The sequence below is a fragment of the Zalophus californianus genome, chromosome 4 (assembly GCF_009762305.2).
Source record: "Zalophus californianus isolate mZalCal1 chromosome 4, mZalCal1.pri.v2, whole genome shotgun sequence".
Classification (NCBI taxonomy): Eukaryota; Metazoa; Chordata; class Mammalia; order Carnivora; family Otariidae; genus Zalophus; species Zalophus californianus.
In genome coordinates, this window is record NC_045598.1 from 115376976 (window position 1) to 115390660 (window position 13685).

General features: G+C 36.0%; 1 protein-coding gene across 5 annotated transcripts in view; it reads right to left on the reverse strand.

Annotated features, from left to right (window-relative positions):
- The window catches only part of ATP6V1H (ATPase H+ transporting V1 subunit H), a 124043-nt gene that overhangs the window by 47148 nt on the left and 63210 nt on the right, over positions 1–13685 (reverse strand). For all 5 annotated transcript variants that reach the window (XM_027610489.1, XM_027610497.1, XM_027610466.1 and 2 more), the window contains 2 exons: positions 9877–10055; positions 7135–7260 (listed from right to left, as the gene is read on the reverse strand). In XM_027610489.1, the coding sequence (XP_027466290.1) occupies positions 7135–7260; positions 9877–10055 (305 nt within the window). The remainder of the gene's footprint in view (positions 1–7134; positions 7261–9876; positions 10056–13685) is intronic.

Genomic DNA, 13685 nt, shown 5'->3' on the forward strand with positions numbered 1-13685 from the left:
TATGGACCACATCTTCTTTATCCATTCATCCGTTGAAGGGCATCTCGGCTCTTTCCACAGTTTGGCTACTGCGGACATTGCTGCTATGAACATTGGGGTGCATATGGCCCTTCTTTTCACTACATCTGTGTCTTTGGGGTAAATACCCAGGAGTGCAATTGCTGGGTCATAAGGTAGCTCTATTTTTAATTTTTTGAGGCACCTCCACACTGTTTTCCAAAGTCGCTGTACCAACTTGCATCCCCACCAACAGTGTAAGAAGGTTCCCCTTTCTCCACATCCTCTCCAACATTTGTTGTTTCTTGCCTTGTCCATTTTTGCCATTCTAACTGGTGTAAGGTGGTATCTCAATGTGGTTTTGATTGAATTTCCCTGATGGCTAACGATGAACATTTTTTCATGTGTCTGTTAGCCATTTGTATGTCTTCTTTGGAGAAGTGTCTGTTCATGTCATCTGCCCATTTTTTGACTTGATTATTTGTTTTTTGGGTGTTGAGTTTGAGAAGTTCTTTATAGATCTGTTTCTGAGAAGATGGGTACCCAAATTCACAATCCTGCCTCCCTACTGTCCTTTCTCCACGGCAACCACACAGGCCGAGTGAAACCACCTGCAGGAGCCAGACGGTGCTTCTGAGAACAGGAGCCAACCAGATGCAGAGAAGGCTCCCCTCTGCTGGGAGCTGGGGCTTGACCACAGATTTCTGCCTCCTCAAGGACCTCCAGGGAGAGGGCTCATCTCACCCAGTGACGCATTTGTCCTCAGGAGTGAAGGAAAAGGGGGGACTACACTACCTAGAATCCAATCCCCTGGGAGAGAGTGCCTTCGGCATGAGTGTGAAGGGAGATCACTCAAGGAACAGATCATTCCTGTGTTATTTAAACTGCTTAAGGGCAGAGAAACAGAAAGAAAACTCATTCCACAAACAGAACATAACTGGGATAACCAATCAGAATGAGTAATTATTTTAATGGCCAGGCAGAAGATTAACATATTAAAAAAAAAAAAACCTGCTTTCCAATATGCCAGCATAGCCACTCGCTTAGACACAGATACATGAAAACCTTACAGAATTAGCTAATTGAACCAGCAGAATACTGCGAGAATATCTTTTCAGTTCTCAGCTCAAATATCACCTCTTGCTTAAGAGCCTCTGATCCCCAGATAATACCCTCCCCCCTCACCATTTTCTATGCCCATTTCCTGATTCATTTTTTTTCACATGACTCATCACCACCAGCCACAGTATTATGTAGTTTCTTGACTGTTTAGTCTGTCTCTCCCAATACAATGTAAGCTTAATGACAATAAGAACTTAGTTTCATTTGCCATTGTGTCTGCAACACCTAGAACAGTACTGACCATACAACAAATGCTCAATAAACACTTGCTGGAAAAAATGAATACACAATTTAAGTACAAAATGGTGATGCCGCCAATTGGGAAAAACAATGTGACAGCTCCTAATGGAATTTAAAATGCACAGATCCTTTGATCCAGCAATCCTACTTCTAAGAATCTAACCTACAGAAATATCTTCACATTTCCACAAAAATATCTATGTACACTAACTTAAAAAATGACTAAGACAAAAGGTTAGAGGGTGGAGCCCACGTGCAAGAGTTAGGCTTTTCCCTCCATTTCTTCTTCCATGCTGGTGGCACCTGCTTTGTCCTCTGTAACACCAACTACGTCGTGTACAAAGCAGTTTCACATTCACCATTTTATCGAACCCCTACAACTAGGATTATTGGTTCTTCCTATTTTACAGAGAGGTAACACCAGAAGCTCAGTGAAACAAAGTGTCCCAATACAAAAAAAAAAAAAAATTCAGATTTTAAAAAATAATAAAACTAAGTCATTTTAACAGACCGCAAGCCATAATAAGTGAAAAAGACAAGTCACAGACTAACATATTCAGATGGGACATGTATAAATAACTCTATATAAAGATGTAGGTACGGGTATGTCTAGGAATGAAGGTACAGGTATGTCTAGGAATGAAAGAACACTGGAGAATATATCACCTAACACTGGTTACCACTCAGGAAGACTTTGAGAGAGAACAGCAGTGAAGAAACCTTTTCACTTTACTTCTGTATGCCTTCAAGGGTACTTGAATGCTTGGCCCAGGCTATTCGATATAACTTAGAATTCAAAAATTCAGCACACACATTTTTTTTAAGTTACTTAATTTTACTAAGATACTCAAGAGGTATCCCTTAGAATTGCTAATTTTATTTGTTTATTTAAATTCAATTAGTCAACATAAAGTACATCATTAGTTTTGCATGTAGTGTTCAATAATTCATCAGTTGCACATAACACCCAGGGCTCATCACATCACATGTCCTCCTTAATGCCCATCACCCAATTACCCCACCTCCCCTCCCCTCCAGCAACCCTCAGTTTGTTTCCTATAGTTAAAAGTCTCTCATGGTTTGTCTCCCTCTCTGATGACTTCCCATTCAGTTTTCCCTCCCTTCCCCTATGATCCTCTGTAATGTTTCTTATATTCCATGTATGAGTGAAACCATATGAGTGAAAGAAACCATTCTTTCTCTCATTGACTTATTTTGCTCAGCATAATACCCTCCAGTTCCATCCACATTGATATAAATGGTTAAGTATTCATCCTTTCTGATGGCTGAGTAATATTCCATTGTGTGTGTGTGTGTGTGTGTGTGTGTGTGTGTACACATACATGACATCTTCTTTATCCATTCATTCATCTGTGGATGGATATCGCTTGGCATCAGAGAAATACAAATCAAAACCCAAAATGAGATACCACCTCACTCAGTCAGAATGGCTAAAATTGACAAGTCAGGAAACAAGTGTTATTGAGGATGTGGAGGGAACTGGGAATGCAAGCTGGCACAGCCACTCTGGAAAACAGTATGGAGGTTCTTTAAGAAGTTAAAAATAGAGCTACCCTATGACCCAGCCATTGCACTACTAGGTATTTACCCCAAAGATACAAATGTATTGATCCAAAGGGGTACCTGCACCCCAATGTCCACAAAAGCCAAACTATAGAATTGCGAATTTAAAGTTTAAAATTTAAATTTAAAATATTTAACATAAAAAAATTTTTGAAACCATTTAATTGTCTTTTTGCATACAAACTGTTCAATTACAAAATACAAATCTTATTTCTTAAGATCTATACTGGAAAACAACTTGAATCACAATGATCTTTGCTCATATCATTTGCATTAAAACAAATACTTAAATACTTAAAATACTAAAAATAAATAAAACTCTACTTTGTTCAAAATCTGTGCAAGTCTATGAAGTTTGTGTACTTTAGTTTCTGTATCCCATTTATTTGGTAACGTCTCCTAAGAGTGTGGCTCAACATTTCTCTGCCTACCTTTTTCTATCATCATCTCAGCATGTCAAATATCTAACTCTATATAAACAACAGGAAACACTAATAAAAAACCTAACTGTCAATCAGGGAATTTACTTCATTAGGAAGTTATTACATGCCTTTTATCTCCCAGACTAACTGAGATATCTGCACTTCCAAATAATTGAAAAGATGAGGATTTAGTATTCACATTAAGGTTCCAAACTTGGTGTAAATATATACCTCACAACAAGAACCCATAAATGAGGAAATAAGACCCAGAGAAGTTACATCATCTGCCTACAGACACAACAAATGTTGAAACAGATTTGAATCAATACCTGTTGACTCTAGTCCATGCTAAGCACAACTGCAGCATGATGGCAATTCATTCAACTCAAGCAATGAAGATCCACAAAGAAAAAGCAAGACATATATTCAATCTCCCATACATTTATTTTTTTAATTTCAAACTTGCTCTTTTTAAAAAAACCAACTTGCAAAGTATTCTAAAATTATGTTTGATTCAACTGAAACATTTTAATAATTTCAAAAGATTAAAGTACTTTGATGTTATTTTTATTATTTTGAAATTTTATTACAATATCATTTTAGGAAATAAGAAAATATTGACATAAGTTTCCTTAAAAGCAGAACAGAATATTTGTTCTGAATACCTGAAACCAGAAGCCAGCAAATTACAGCTGAAGTTCAAACCCAGCAACTTCCTGTTTTTGTACATAAAGTTTTATTGGAACACAATCACACTCGTTAGTTTACACACTGTCCACAGTTGCCTTAGCACTATAGTACCGAGTTCAGTAATTGTGACAGAGACCGAATGGCTCACAAAGCCTCCACTGTTTACTTTCTGGGCCTTTACAGAAAAAGTTTAGCAATGCCTGCCTTAAACCACATTCAGTGACCTGAGCCATTCTCCATATGGCTGAGATCCTTGATACTCAAAATATGCTCTGCAAACCTGCAGCATTGGTATCAGCTTAGAAATGCTGAATCACAGACTCAACCCTGGACCTACTGAGCTAGAATATGCATTTTAACAAGTTCTCCATTAACATTTGAAAAAATATAGTCTTAGACTCAAAAAAATGGTGAAGGAATTACAGAGAGTTTCTAATCAAATCTAGAAAATACAGAAATGATTTTAATGGCCATCCCTTCGGGCCATTTAGCCCACTGAATATGTTCATCAACAATGAAAATATTTTTGTATTATTATCTGTAAACTGAGCATGCTTTCCATTTCTATATTCAAGTCATCAATGAAAATTTTCAAAAGAATAGGTTCAAAAAAAGAGATTCTGTGGTAAGCAAAGAAGAGCTCCCTCCAACTCATCTTTGAATATAGTTGTTAAGTCAACAATAGATTCATCAATCAAAAGCCAAATCTCTAACACCACATTAACCACAAGCTGAGATTCTGTCAGACACTCCAATGGGATCAAGACAGCAACACATCACAGCTTTGGAGTTAGACCAAATGTGAAATCTGACTCTGACATTTGCTAGAAATGTAATCTTGGAAAGTGTCTATTCAAATCCAAAATAGAATTTATATTATTATTCTGACTGATCACGCCACTAATTTGCTCTTGTTCTCTCTCACAATGTTTTTCCTGTTTTAAAAACTTGTTTGCTCCCTCAGCTTTTGCTTTTCTCTTAAATTATCATCTGCGTGGTTTCTTATATTTCAGAATATTTCCTTATTCAAAATACTCAGAACTGTTTGTGTCAACTGGCCACTTAAGTTTAATAGTAAAAGACTGGTTAATGATAACAATACATCGTAAAACCTTCAGAAGGAAAGGAGAATGTTTTGTGGACCATTTGTGCGTGGGGGGGGCAGTTTTAAGTTATTAGTTTTTAAAATCAGTACTTTTTAATGGAAACAACTTGACCAAAAATCTGTCAAAGAATTTTGAGACCCATTAAAACAAAAGTTAAATAAGAAAAAAAAATACATACTTATTTCAAAATTATAACATACAAGATTGCAAAGTACTTTCTGTATACTATCATACTAAAGTTGATAAAGGAAAAATGAACTTACATTGTATACTTGCTAAGTTTGGAATTACCTGGAAAAACAGGTCAGAGCCTGATGTAAGTACAGTTCTCCTCAGATAAAAAGAAGGCTAGTATTCACTGTTTTTTTAGTAACAGAATAAAGACTTCTTCTGTATCTATTTTATCAGCTAGTTTGAAGGGCAGTACTAGCATGCCCCTCCTTGCCAATCATCCCCATACAGATAACTTATAAGAATGGAAACTAAGGGGGCACCTGGGTGGCTCAGTCAGTTAAGTGTCTGACTTGATTTCAGCTCAGGTCATGATCTGACAGTCATGAGATCGAGCTCCACGTCAGGCTCCGCACTCAACGTGGAGTCACTTGTCCCTCTTGTGCTCCTCCCCCCACCCTGCTCACATATATGCACTCACTCTTTCTGTAAAATAAATAAATAAATAAAATCTTAAAAAAAGAATGGAAACTAAGAACAATGACTTCAAATTTCTCTAAAACTGAAGTGCTACATGTCATTGCTTCTGGTTATTTAGAAAAATCACAAAAGCTCATAAGAAGATAAAGAGTAATTTGAAGGAACCATAAAATTTTAAAACCTAATGACAGAAAACAGAACATGCACTTCAAAAGGCTCTTTAAGTGTATCATAATAAAAATAACATGTAATGCTTTAGTAGTAATTTGTTAAAAAAAAAAACTCCCCTGTTATATTCAAGTTTTCCAAAAACTAGATTTAAAAGGCATCATTCAAGCTCATTATGTTGTTGTTAAAAGCTCAAAGTAGCACAACAATGCTGAAAAGATTCCCTATATATTCTCCATCAGTCCGGCCAACATCTATCAACCACTCACACTTTGGCCTGCCAAATGTTTAAATAAACATAATGTATCCTTTATGGTAATACATGGAAAATAGGTATAAACAACAGAGACAGGTCTGCTTAAAACTGCTCACTGTGCAGGTGTATATATACACCTCTTCTCCTCCTTCTGAAACCTTGTTAAAATGACAGTAAAAGAATTTTTTTTTCAAGTTTTTCTTTCATTCCAGGGGAGGCAATGCTTATTTTGAAAGGCCCTAGGGGTGCCTGGGTGGCTCGGTCGGTTAAGTATCTGACTCTTGGTTTTGACTCAGGTCATGATCTCAGGGTCTCGAGATTGAACCCTGCATCAGGCCCCAAGCTCAGTGTGGAGTGGGCTTAAGATTCTTTCCCCTCACTCCCCCTACCCCTCTGTGCTCTTCTCACCCCCACCCTCTTCTCACCCCCACCCCCGTAAGAGCACTCTCTCTCTCACTGTCTCACTCTCTCTTTCAAAGAAATAAATAAATAAAATCTTTTTTAAAAAAAATTTAAGACTTTATTTGTTTGAGAGAGAGAGAGAGAGAAAGAACAAATGGGAGAGAGAGAAGCGGGCTCCCCACTGAGCAGGAAGCCAGACGCGGATGCAGCTGGATCCCAGGATGCTTGGATCATGTCCTGAGCTGAAGGCAGATGCTTAACCTACTGAGCCACCCAGGTGCCCCTAACAAATTTTTTTAAATGCTTGAACAGGCGATTCTGGAAAAACATATATCCAAATAACCAATAAGAAGATGACAAGGTATCCAACCACATAAGGAAGCAAGAAAATACAAATTAAAATCATGAAATGGCTAAAATTTTTTAAAGAGTAACAGAAACATGTTGGCAAGAATGTGGAACAACAGCGATTAGTAAACTAGAATTTAAAACTTACTTTAAGAGCTCATAATTCTTCTCATTTAACCTCACAGCATTTTCTCTCCAAAATTTCTCAGATTTGTGCACAGGACTCCACTCCAATCTCCCAGATTTAAGTTCTGAACTGTATTCATCAAATGAGCTATAAAAATTTTTAAAGAATTCAAAGTTTAGGAGAATTTAAGAGTTACTCAAAAATTAAGCAATATAAAACATTTTTACCTTGTCAATTATACCTCAGAATAAAAAACAAAATCTTTACTGATAATTTAACCGCAAAGACTGACAAACCTTTGTACATTAACAAACTACCACTAAACAAAGTTTAAACAGCTTAATCTTTTTTTTTAATAAATCATGTGAAATTTATTCAAGGTCCTAATGTCCAATACTCCTGTCAATTTGAATGCTCATTATGAGATATTAAAAGGAGTACCTGCTTTCAAATCTTTATCCTAGTAAATAAACATATACCAGCAAAATATCTGATAATCTAGTAGTTTCCACCATGCCACTTAAAATACTGTATTTGCCAGCCTGCTAAATACATTAATGTAAACTTATATAAAAGTATGTTACCTAAATATAAAATAAAATAGCATATTCTAATGCTATATCATAAACCACTATACTACATTAGGCAAATAAAAATACACACATGGATATAATATTGCATAATGTGATTACATATACTGCAGAGGTAATTCACTAAATTAACACATTACAGATTAATTGAAAACAAAAACACCTCTTTGCATTTAGCAAACAGCAACGCAATTTAATTCAAAAATCATTCACTATGTATCAAGTAACAATTATTCAAAGTTTCATAATATAAAAAATGTTTAATGTTGTTATCCAGTGGACAAACACAGTGACAGGACATGCTTGGACATCCTTTCAAGTGAAAACTTAAAAAAGAATTAGCCATTTCAATACTAATTAGTAATTCAGAATAACCAGGATTTTGCTGGTTAAGTTGAACAGAGTGTCCTGCTGAATAAAGAAGTAATTTACTTTAATGGAAGGCCAGTCTGTGTAAGAAGCAAGCTATTATCATTTAACATTAATATTCTAAACCTATAACAGCAAAAACAGAGACACAGTTCTTTCACCTGCTCCCATCACCCTATTAGCTTTAATGTAAATAGCAGTAGTATTTTTCAAATTACAAAATTCAACATGAAAAATCAATAAGTAATAATAATTGGCTAACATGGATTAAATAATTTAGAAAGCTAAGTATCACTAATCTTATTTATTTTTAAAAGAGATCTTAAATCATTATTACAGGAGAACTGATAATAAATTCTTTTAAAATGAACTTATAAAACAGAAAAACTGCAAGTCTACTGCTGACTGGACTACTTTATTACAATCAACCTATTCATATTTAAAATTATAGAAAGACAAAAATCATTTTCCTCCCTCCACAAAACTCCATTACAAACCACTGATGTGAGTGATACATCTCTCTCCATAAAAGCATTTGGGCCTTGGGATTATGAGCTGCATTGAATAATCTGGTAAATTTACATTTCTGAAACACATACTACACACTGAAGGCATTTGCTGGACACTTGAAAACTCACAACAAATCCTACAAGGCTAGAATTGTTATTGCTATTTTATCAAAAAGAAAACCGAGACTTTAAAAAATCAAGAAGCTTGTCACAGCCACACGTGGAGAAAGTAGCCAAACAATTCAAACTGGGCTCAGCCTGGCTCCCAAACCCAAACTGCCTACACAGAAAGACCTACTTCTAGATAGTAATTCTCCTCTAAAGATGTATCAATAGTTTGAAATCTAAGAATACATAGGTTTATAGGAAAGACCACCAATATATTATGAAATAGAACAAGGTCCAGAAGAATACACAGAACCCCATTTGTGTGTGTGTTGATGTGTGTGTGCATATGCACACACATGCTGGAGGAGCAGGGCTAGGTTTTTTTGGAAGCAAACACAGGAAATGAGGTTGGGGACAACTATGTGGAAGAAGCATGAAATACCTTCTGAACTACGTAAGGTTTCTTTTTTTTCTTACTGCATTGTACATCATTTGCATCATTTTTAATATAAAAAATGAACAGGGGCACCTGGGTGGCTCAGTTGGTTAGGCGTTCAACTCTTGATTTCCACTCAGTTCATGATCTCAGGGTCATGAGATCAAGCGCCACATTGGGCTTGCACTGGGCATGGAGCCTGCTTGAGGTTCTTTCTCTCCCTCTCCATCTGCCCCTCCCACCCATCCACCCCCACAACCCCCCCACGCACACCCCCACTGTGTGCCCTGTCTCTCTCTAAAAAATAAAAAATAAATTACACCAATAGGAACTTCACAAAAGCAGGAAAAAAAATATACTCTTTCCATTTATGGCCAAACCTCCTCCACAAATTAACAATCAGTACTGCTTAAAAAGATTCTAAACTAGGGAGAGATTCTTAAGAGGTTCTAGGATGACACCAACATCCTGTGGGAGTACAACCAGTCAGATTTCGGGTAAGAGAATGGTGGGAATCTCCCCAAGAGAGAACAGATAACACACAGCTATAACCAACTGTTGCCATAATGATGAGCCAGTTCTGTTGTGGGTTTTTTTTCCCCATATCCCCTAATTCTTAACAGAAAACATAATGTTTTAGTGAAATCTTTTGAGTTTATGGTTAGTAACAAATTTAGACTTTCTTAAAATACTAGGAAAGTCAAACAAGGCCCAATATATCCAGCCTGTGAGAATTTTAAAAATTACATACCTAAGATCTTGGACACTCTCACCAAGTTTTTCCAAAAGAAATTTTATATCTTCACTGATATCTTCATCATCGTACTTCTGCTGTTCCAAGTTCTCCAACTGTTTCAGAACTTTGCATTGAATCATAGCCAGAGCATATTCCTGGCGAGTTTCTCTTTCAGTTGATTTTTCTAGAAAGTTCTGAGTTAGAAAAAGACATGAACAAATTGTGTAATTTCTTATATGTGATATTCTCAGATCCCTGAACTTTCTCTTGCACCCTCTTTCCTCCTCCTCTGTTCTCAAGTTAACTATCTCCTTTATACAATGACCAAATCACAGACCCTTACTTCTTTCCTGCACACCTGTCCCATAACAGAAGCGTACTTCTGATTCCTTGCTTACTTCCTGGCTTAACCAAACATTTTAAACTACCTGGACAAGCCTCAAAACACTGAACATGTTTACAATTAAATCCATCAAAGCCTTTCTCACAGTCCTGCTCCTGAGCTCCTGAGAGTTCCCAGTGAACTCTCCGTTTGTTCATTAGCCACCTAGAGTACCTAGGATACTAAGAGTGTTTCTTAAAGTATATCTACTAGAGGTTCTCAGTCAGTCATCCTTTTCTCCCTTCCAATCAACCTAAAAGGCACAAAGGGCAGTAATAAAAAAAAAAAAAACTACCTTGCTTGAACAATTATCAGAAAAGTTTTGTGACATCCTGGAAAATACCCTAGTTTTCTTCTGTGATTTTTCTATTTATAAGAGTACTTAATGAAAAGAGCAAAGGAATTCTAAACACACTTGACCCTCAACAACACGGGTTTGTCCTGTGCAGGTCCACTTATATGAGGATGTTTTCAATAATTACAGTATAGTACTGGAAATGTATTTTCTCTTCCTTATGATTTCCTTAACATTTTCTTCTTTCTAGCTTACTTTACTGTAAGAATATATAATACATATAACATACAAAATATGTATTACTCCACATTTATTTTATCGGTAAGGCTTCCAGTAAACAGGAGGCTATTCATAGCTAAGTTTTGGGGGAGTCCAAAGTTATGCATGGATTTTTCAACAGCACAGGGGGTCAGCACTCTTACCCCTACATTGTACAACTGTATTTATACAAATAAACCCTTCATTGAATTGACCAGTATTTCTAAGCAAAGACCATACTCAGGCTTAGGGACAAAAACAAGCTCTCAAGAAAGCTACTTTCACCAAGATGGTAAGACCTGTCAAATGCCTACCCTCAACCACACCAAAAAAAATCCTATAATAACAATTCTAAGTCAACTATACCAAAATATGAAATTTTTAAATTTATTTTTGTAAGCAAATTATATTTCTAATAATTACACTAAATAAACACAGAAAGAGATTTAACTTAGCATATGGAAATCAGTGAGATCAATCCCTACACCAAAATTCCAATGGCATTTTTCACAGGAGTAGAAAAAACAATCCTAAAATTTGTGTGGCACCATGAAGGACCCTGAACAGCCAAAGCAGTCTTGAGAAAGAACAAAAAAGCTGGAGGCATGACACTTCCTGATTTAACTAAACTACAAAGCTATATTAATCAAAACAGTGTGGCAGTGGCATAAAATAGACACACAGACTAAGTGAACAGAATAGAGAACCCAATAAAAAACCCCACATATACAGTCAACTAATATTTGACAAGGGAGCCAAGAATACTCAATGTGGAAAGGATAGTCTTTTCAACAGTGTTAGGAAAACAGGATAACCACATGCAAAAAAATGAAATTGGAGTCCTATCTTACACTACACACAAAAATTAACTCAAAATGGATTAAAGACTTAACCATAAGATTTGAAGCTGTCAAATTCCTAAAAGAAAACATAGGGAAAAGCTCCCTGACCTTGGTCTTGGCAATGATCTTTTATATATGACACCAAAGCACAGGCAACAAAAGCAAAAATCAACAAGTGGGGCAACATCAAACTAAAAAGCTTCTACACAGTCTCCTAGATCCACTACATTTAAAAACTTCTGCACAGGAAAAAAACAACAACAACAATAAACAAAATGAAAAGGTATCCTATGGGATGGGAGAAAATATTTGCAAAGCATGTATCTGACAAGGGGTTAACATATGAAGAATTCATACAACTCAATAACAGCAACAACAAAATGATTTAAAAATGGGCAGAGTATCTGAACATTTTTTCAAAGAAGACATACAAATGACCAACAGGTACATAAGAATGTCATTTAACATTAATATCCTGTCATCTGAGAAATACAAATCAAAACTACAATATTACCCCACATATGTTAGGATGGCTATTATCAAAAAACAAAAGATAACAGGTGTTGTCAAGGTTATGGAGAAAAGTGCACAGTTGTGCACTGTTGAGAATGCAAACTGGTACAGCCACTCTGGAAAACACTATGAAGGTTCCTCAAAACATTAAAAATAGAGCTACCATATGCTCCAGCCATTCCACTTCTAGGTATTTATCCAAAGAAAATGAAAACAGAGTATAAAGAGATTATCTGCATTCCCATGTTTATTATAACATTATTCACAATAGCCAAAGTATGGGAATAATCTAACTGTCCATCGAACGATGACTGGATAAAGAAAATGGGGGTATATGAGTATTTATACACAATGGAATATTATCCAGCCATTAAAAAAAAGAAAATACTGCCATTTGTGACAACATGGATAGACTTTCAGGGCATTATGCTAAGTGAAATGTCAGAGAAAGACAAACACTGTATGATCACACTTATATGTAGAAGCTTAAAAAAAACTAAAATTTAAAAACCCCAAACTCAAAGACATAGAAAACAGATTGGTGGTTGCCAGATGCAGTGGGGGGGAGGGGAAGCAAACTAAGTGAAGGGCATTAAAAGGTACAAATTTCCAGTTATAAAATAAGTAAGTCCTGGAATGCCTGGGTGGCTTAGTCAGTTGGGCATCTACCCCACGTCGGGCTCTCTGCTCGGGGGAGAGCCTCCTTCTCCCTCTCCCTCTGCCTGCCACTCCCCCTGCTTCTGCGTGTGTTCTCTCTCTCTCTCTCTCTGTCAAATAAATAAATAAAATCTGTAAAAAGATAAAATAAAGTAAGTAAGTCTGGGGATATAATATACAGCATGATGATGACTATAGTTAATAATACCACATGTATTCCTGAAAGGTGACAGAAAGTAGATTTTAAAAGTTCTCATCACAAGAAAAAAAATTGAAACTATGTGTGGTGATGGATGTTAATTATTAATGAGACTTATTGTGGCGATCATTCCACAATATATACAAATATCAAATCATTATGTTGCACACCTGAAACTAATAAAATGTTATATGTCAATTATATGTCAATTTTTTAAAAAATAAAGGTAAACAATTTTTAGATAATGAAATTAAGATAACTGGTCACCAGCAGACCTGTGGTAGAAGACATGCTAAAGCATGGGTGGGCCAACTTTCTAAGAGCCAAATAGTAAATATTTTAGGTGTTGAGGTCTCTATCACAGCTATTCAACTCTGCCATTACAGTGCAAAAGCAGGCATACAAAATAAAAAAACAAAAAGAAATAAGCATAACAGTGTTCCAACAAAGCTTTACTTATAAAAACCAGTGGTGGGCCAGATTTGCCTCATGAGCTATTACAGACTGATGAGCCCTGAGCTAAAGGAAATTTTTCAGGTGGCAGAAAATGACACCATCAAACGGAAAGATGAATCTTCAGGAAAAAAAGAACTGCAGATATGGTAAACAGCTGAATAAATATAAAAGATGATTTTTCCCTCTTCACTTTCACAATACAAATAAGACTGTTAAAAGGAA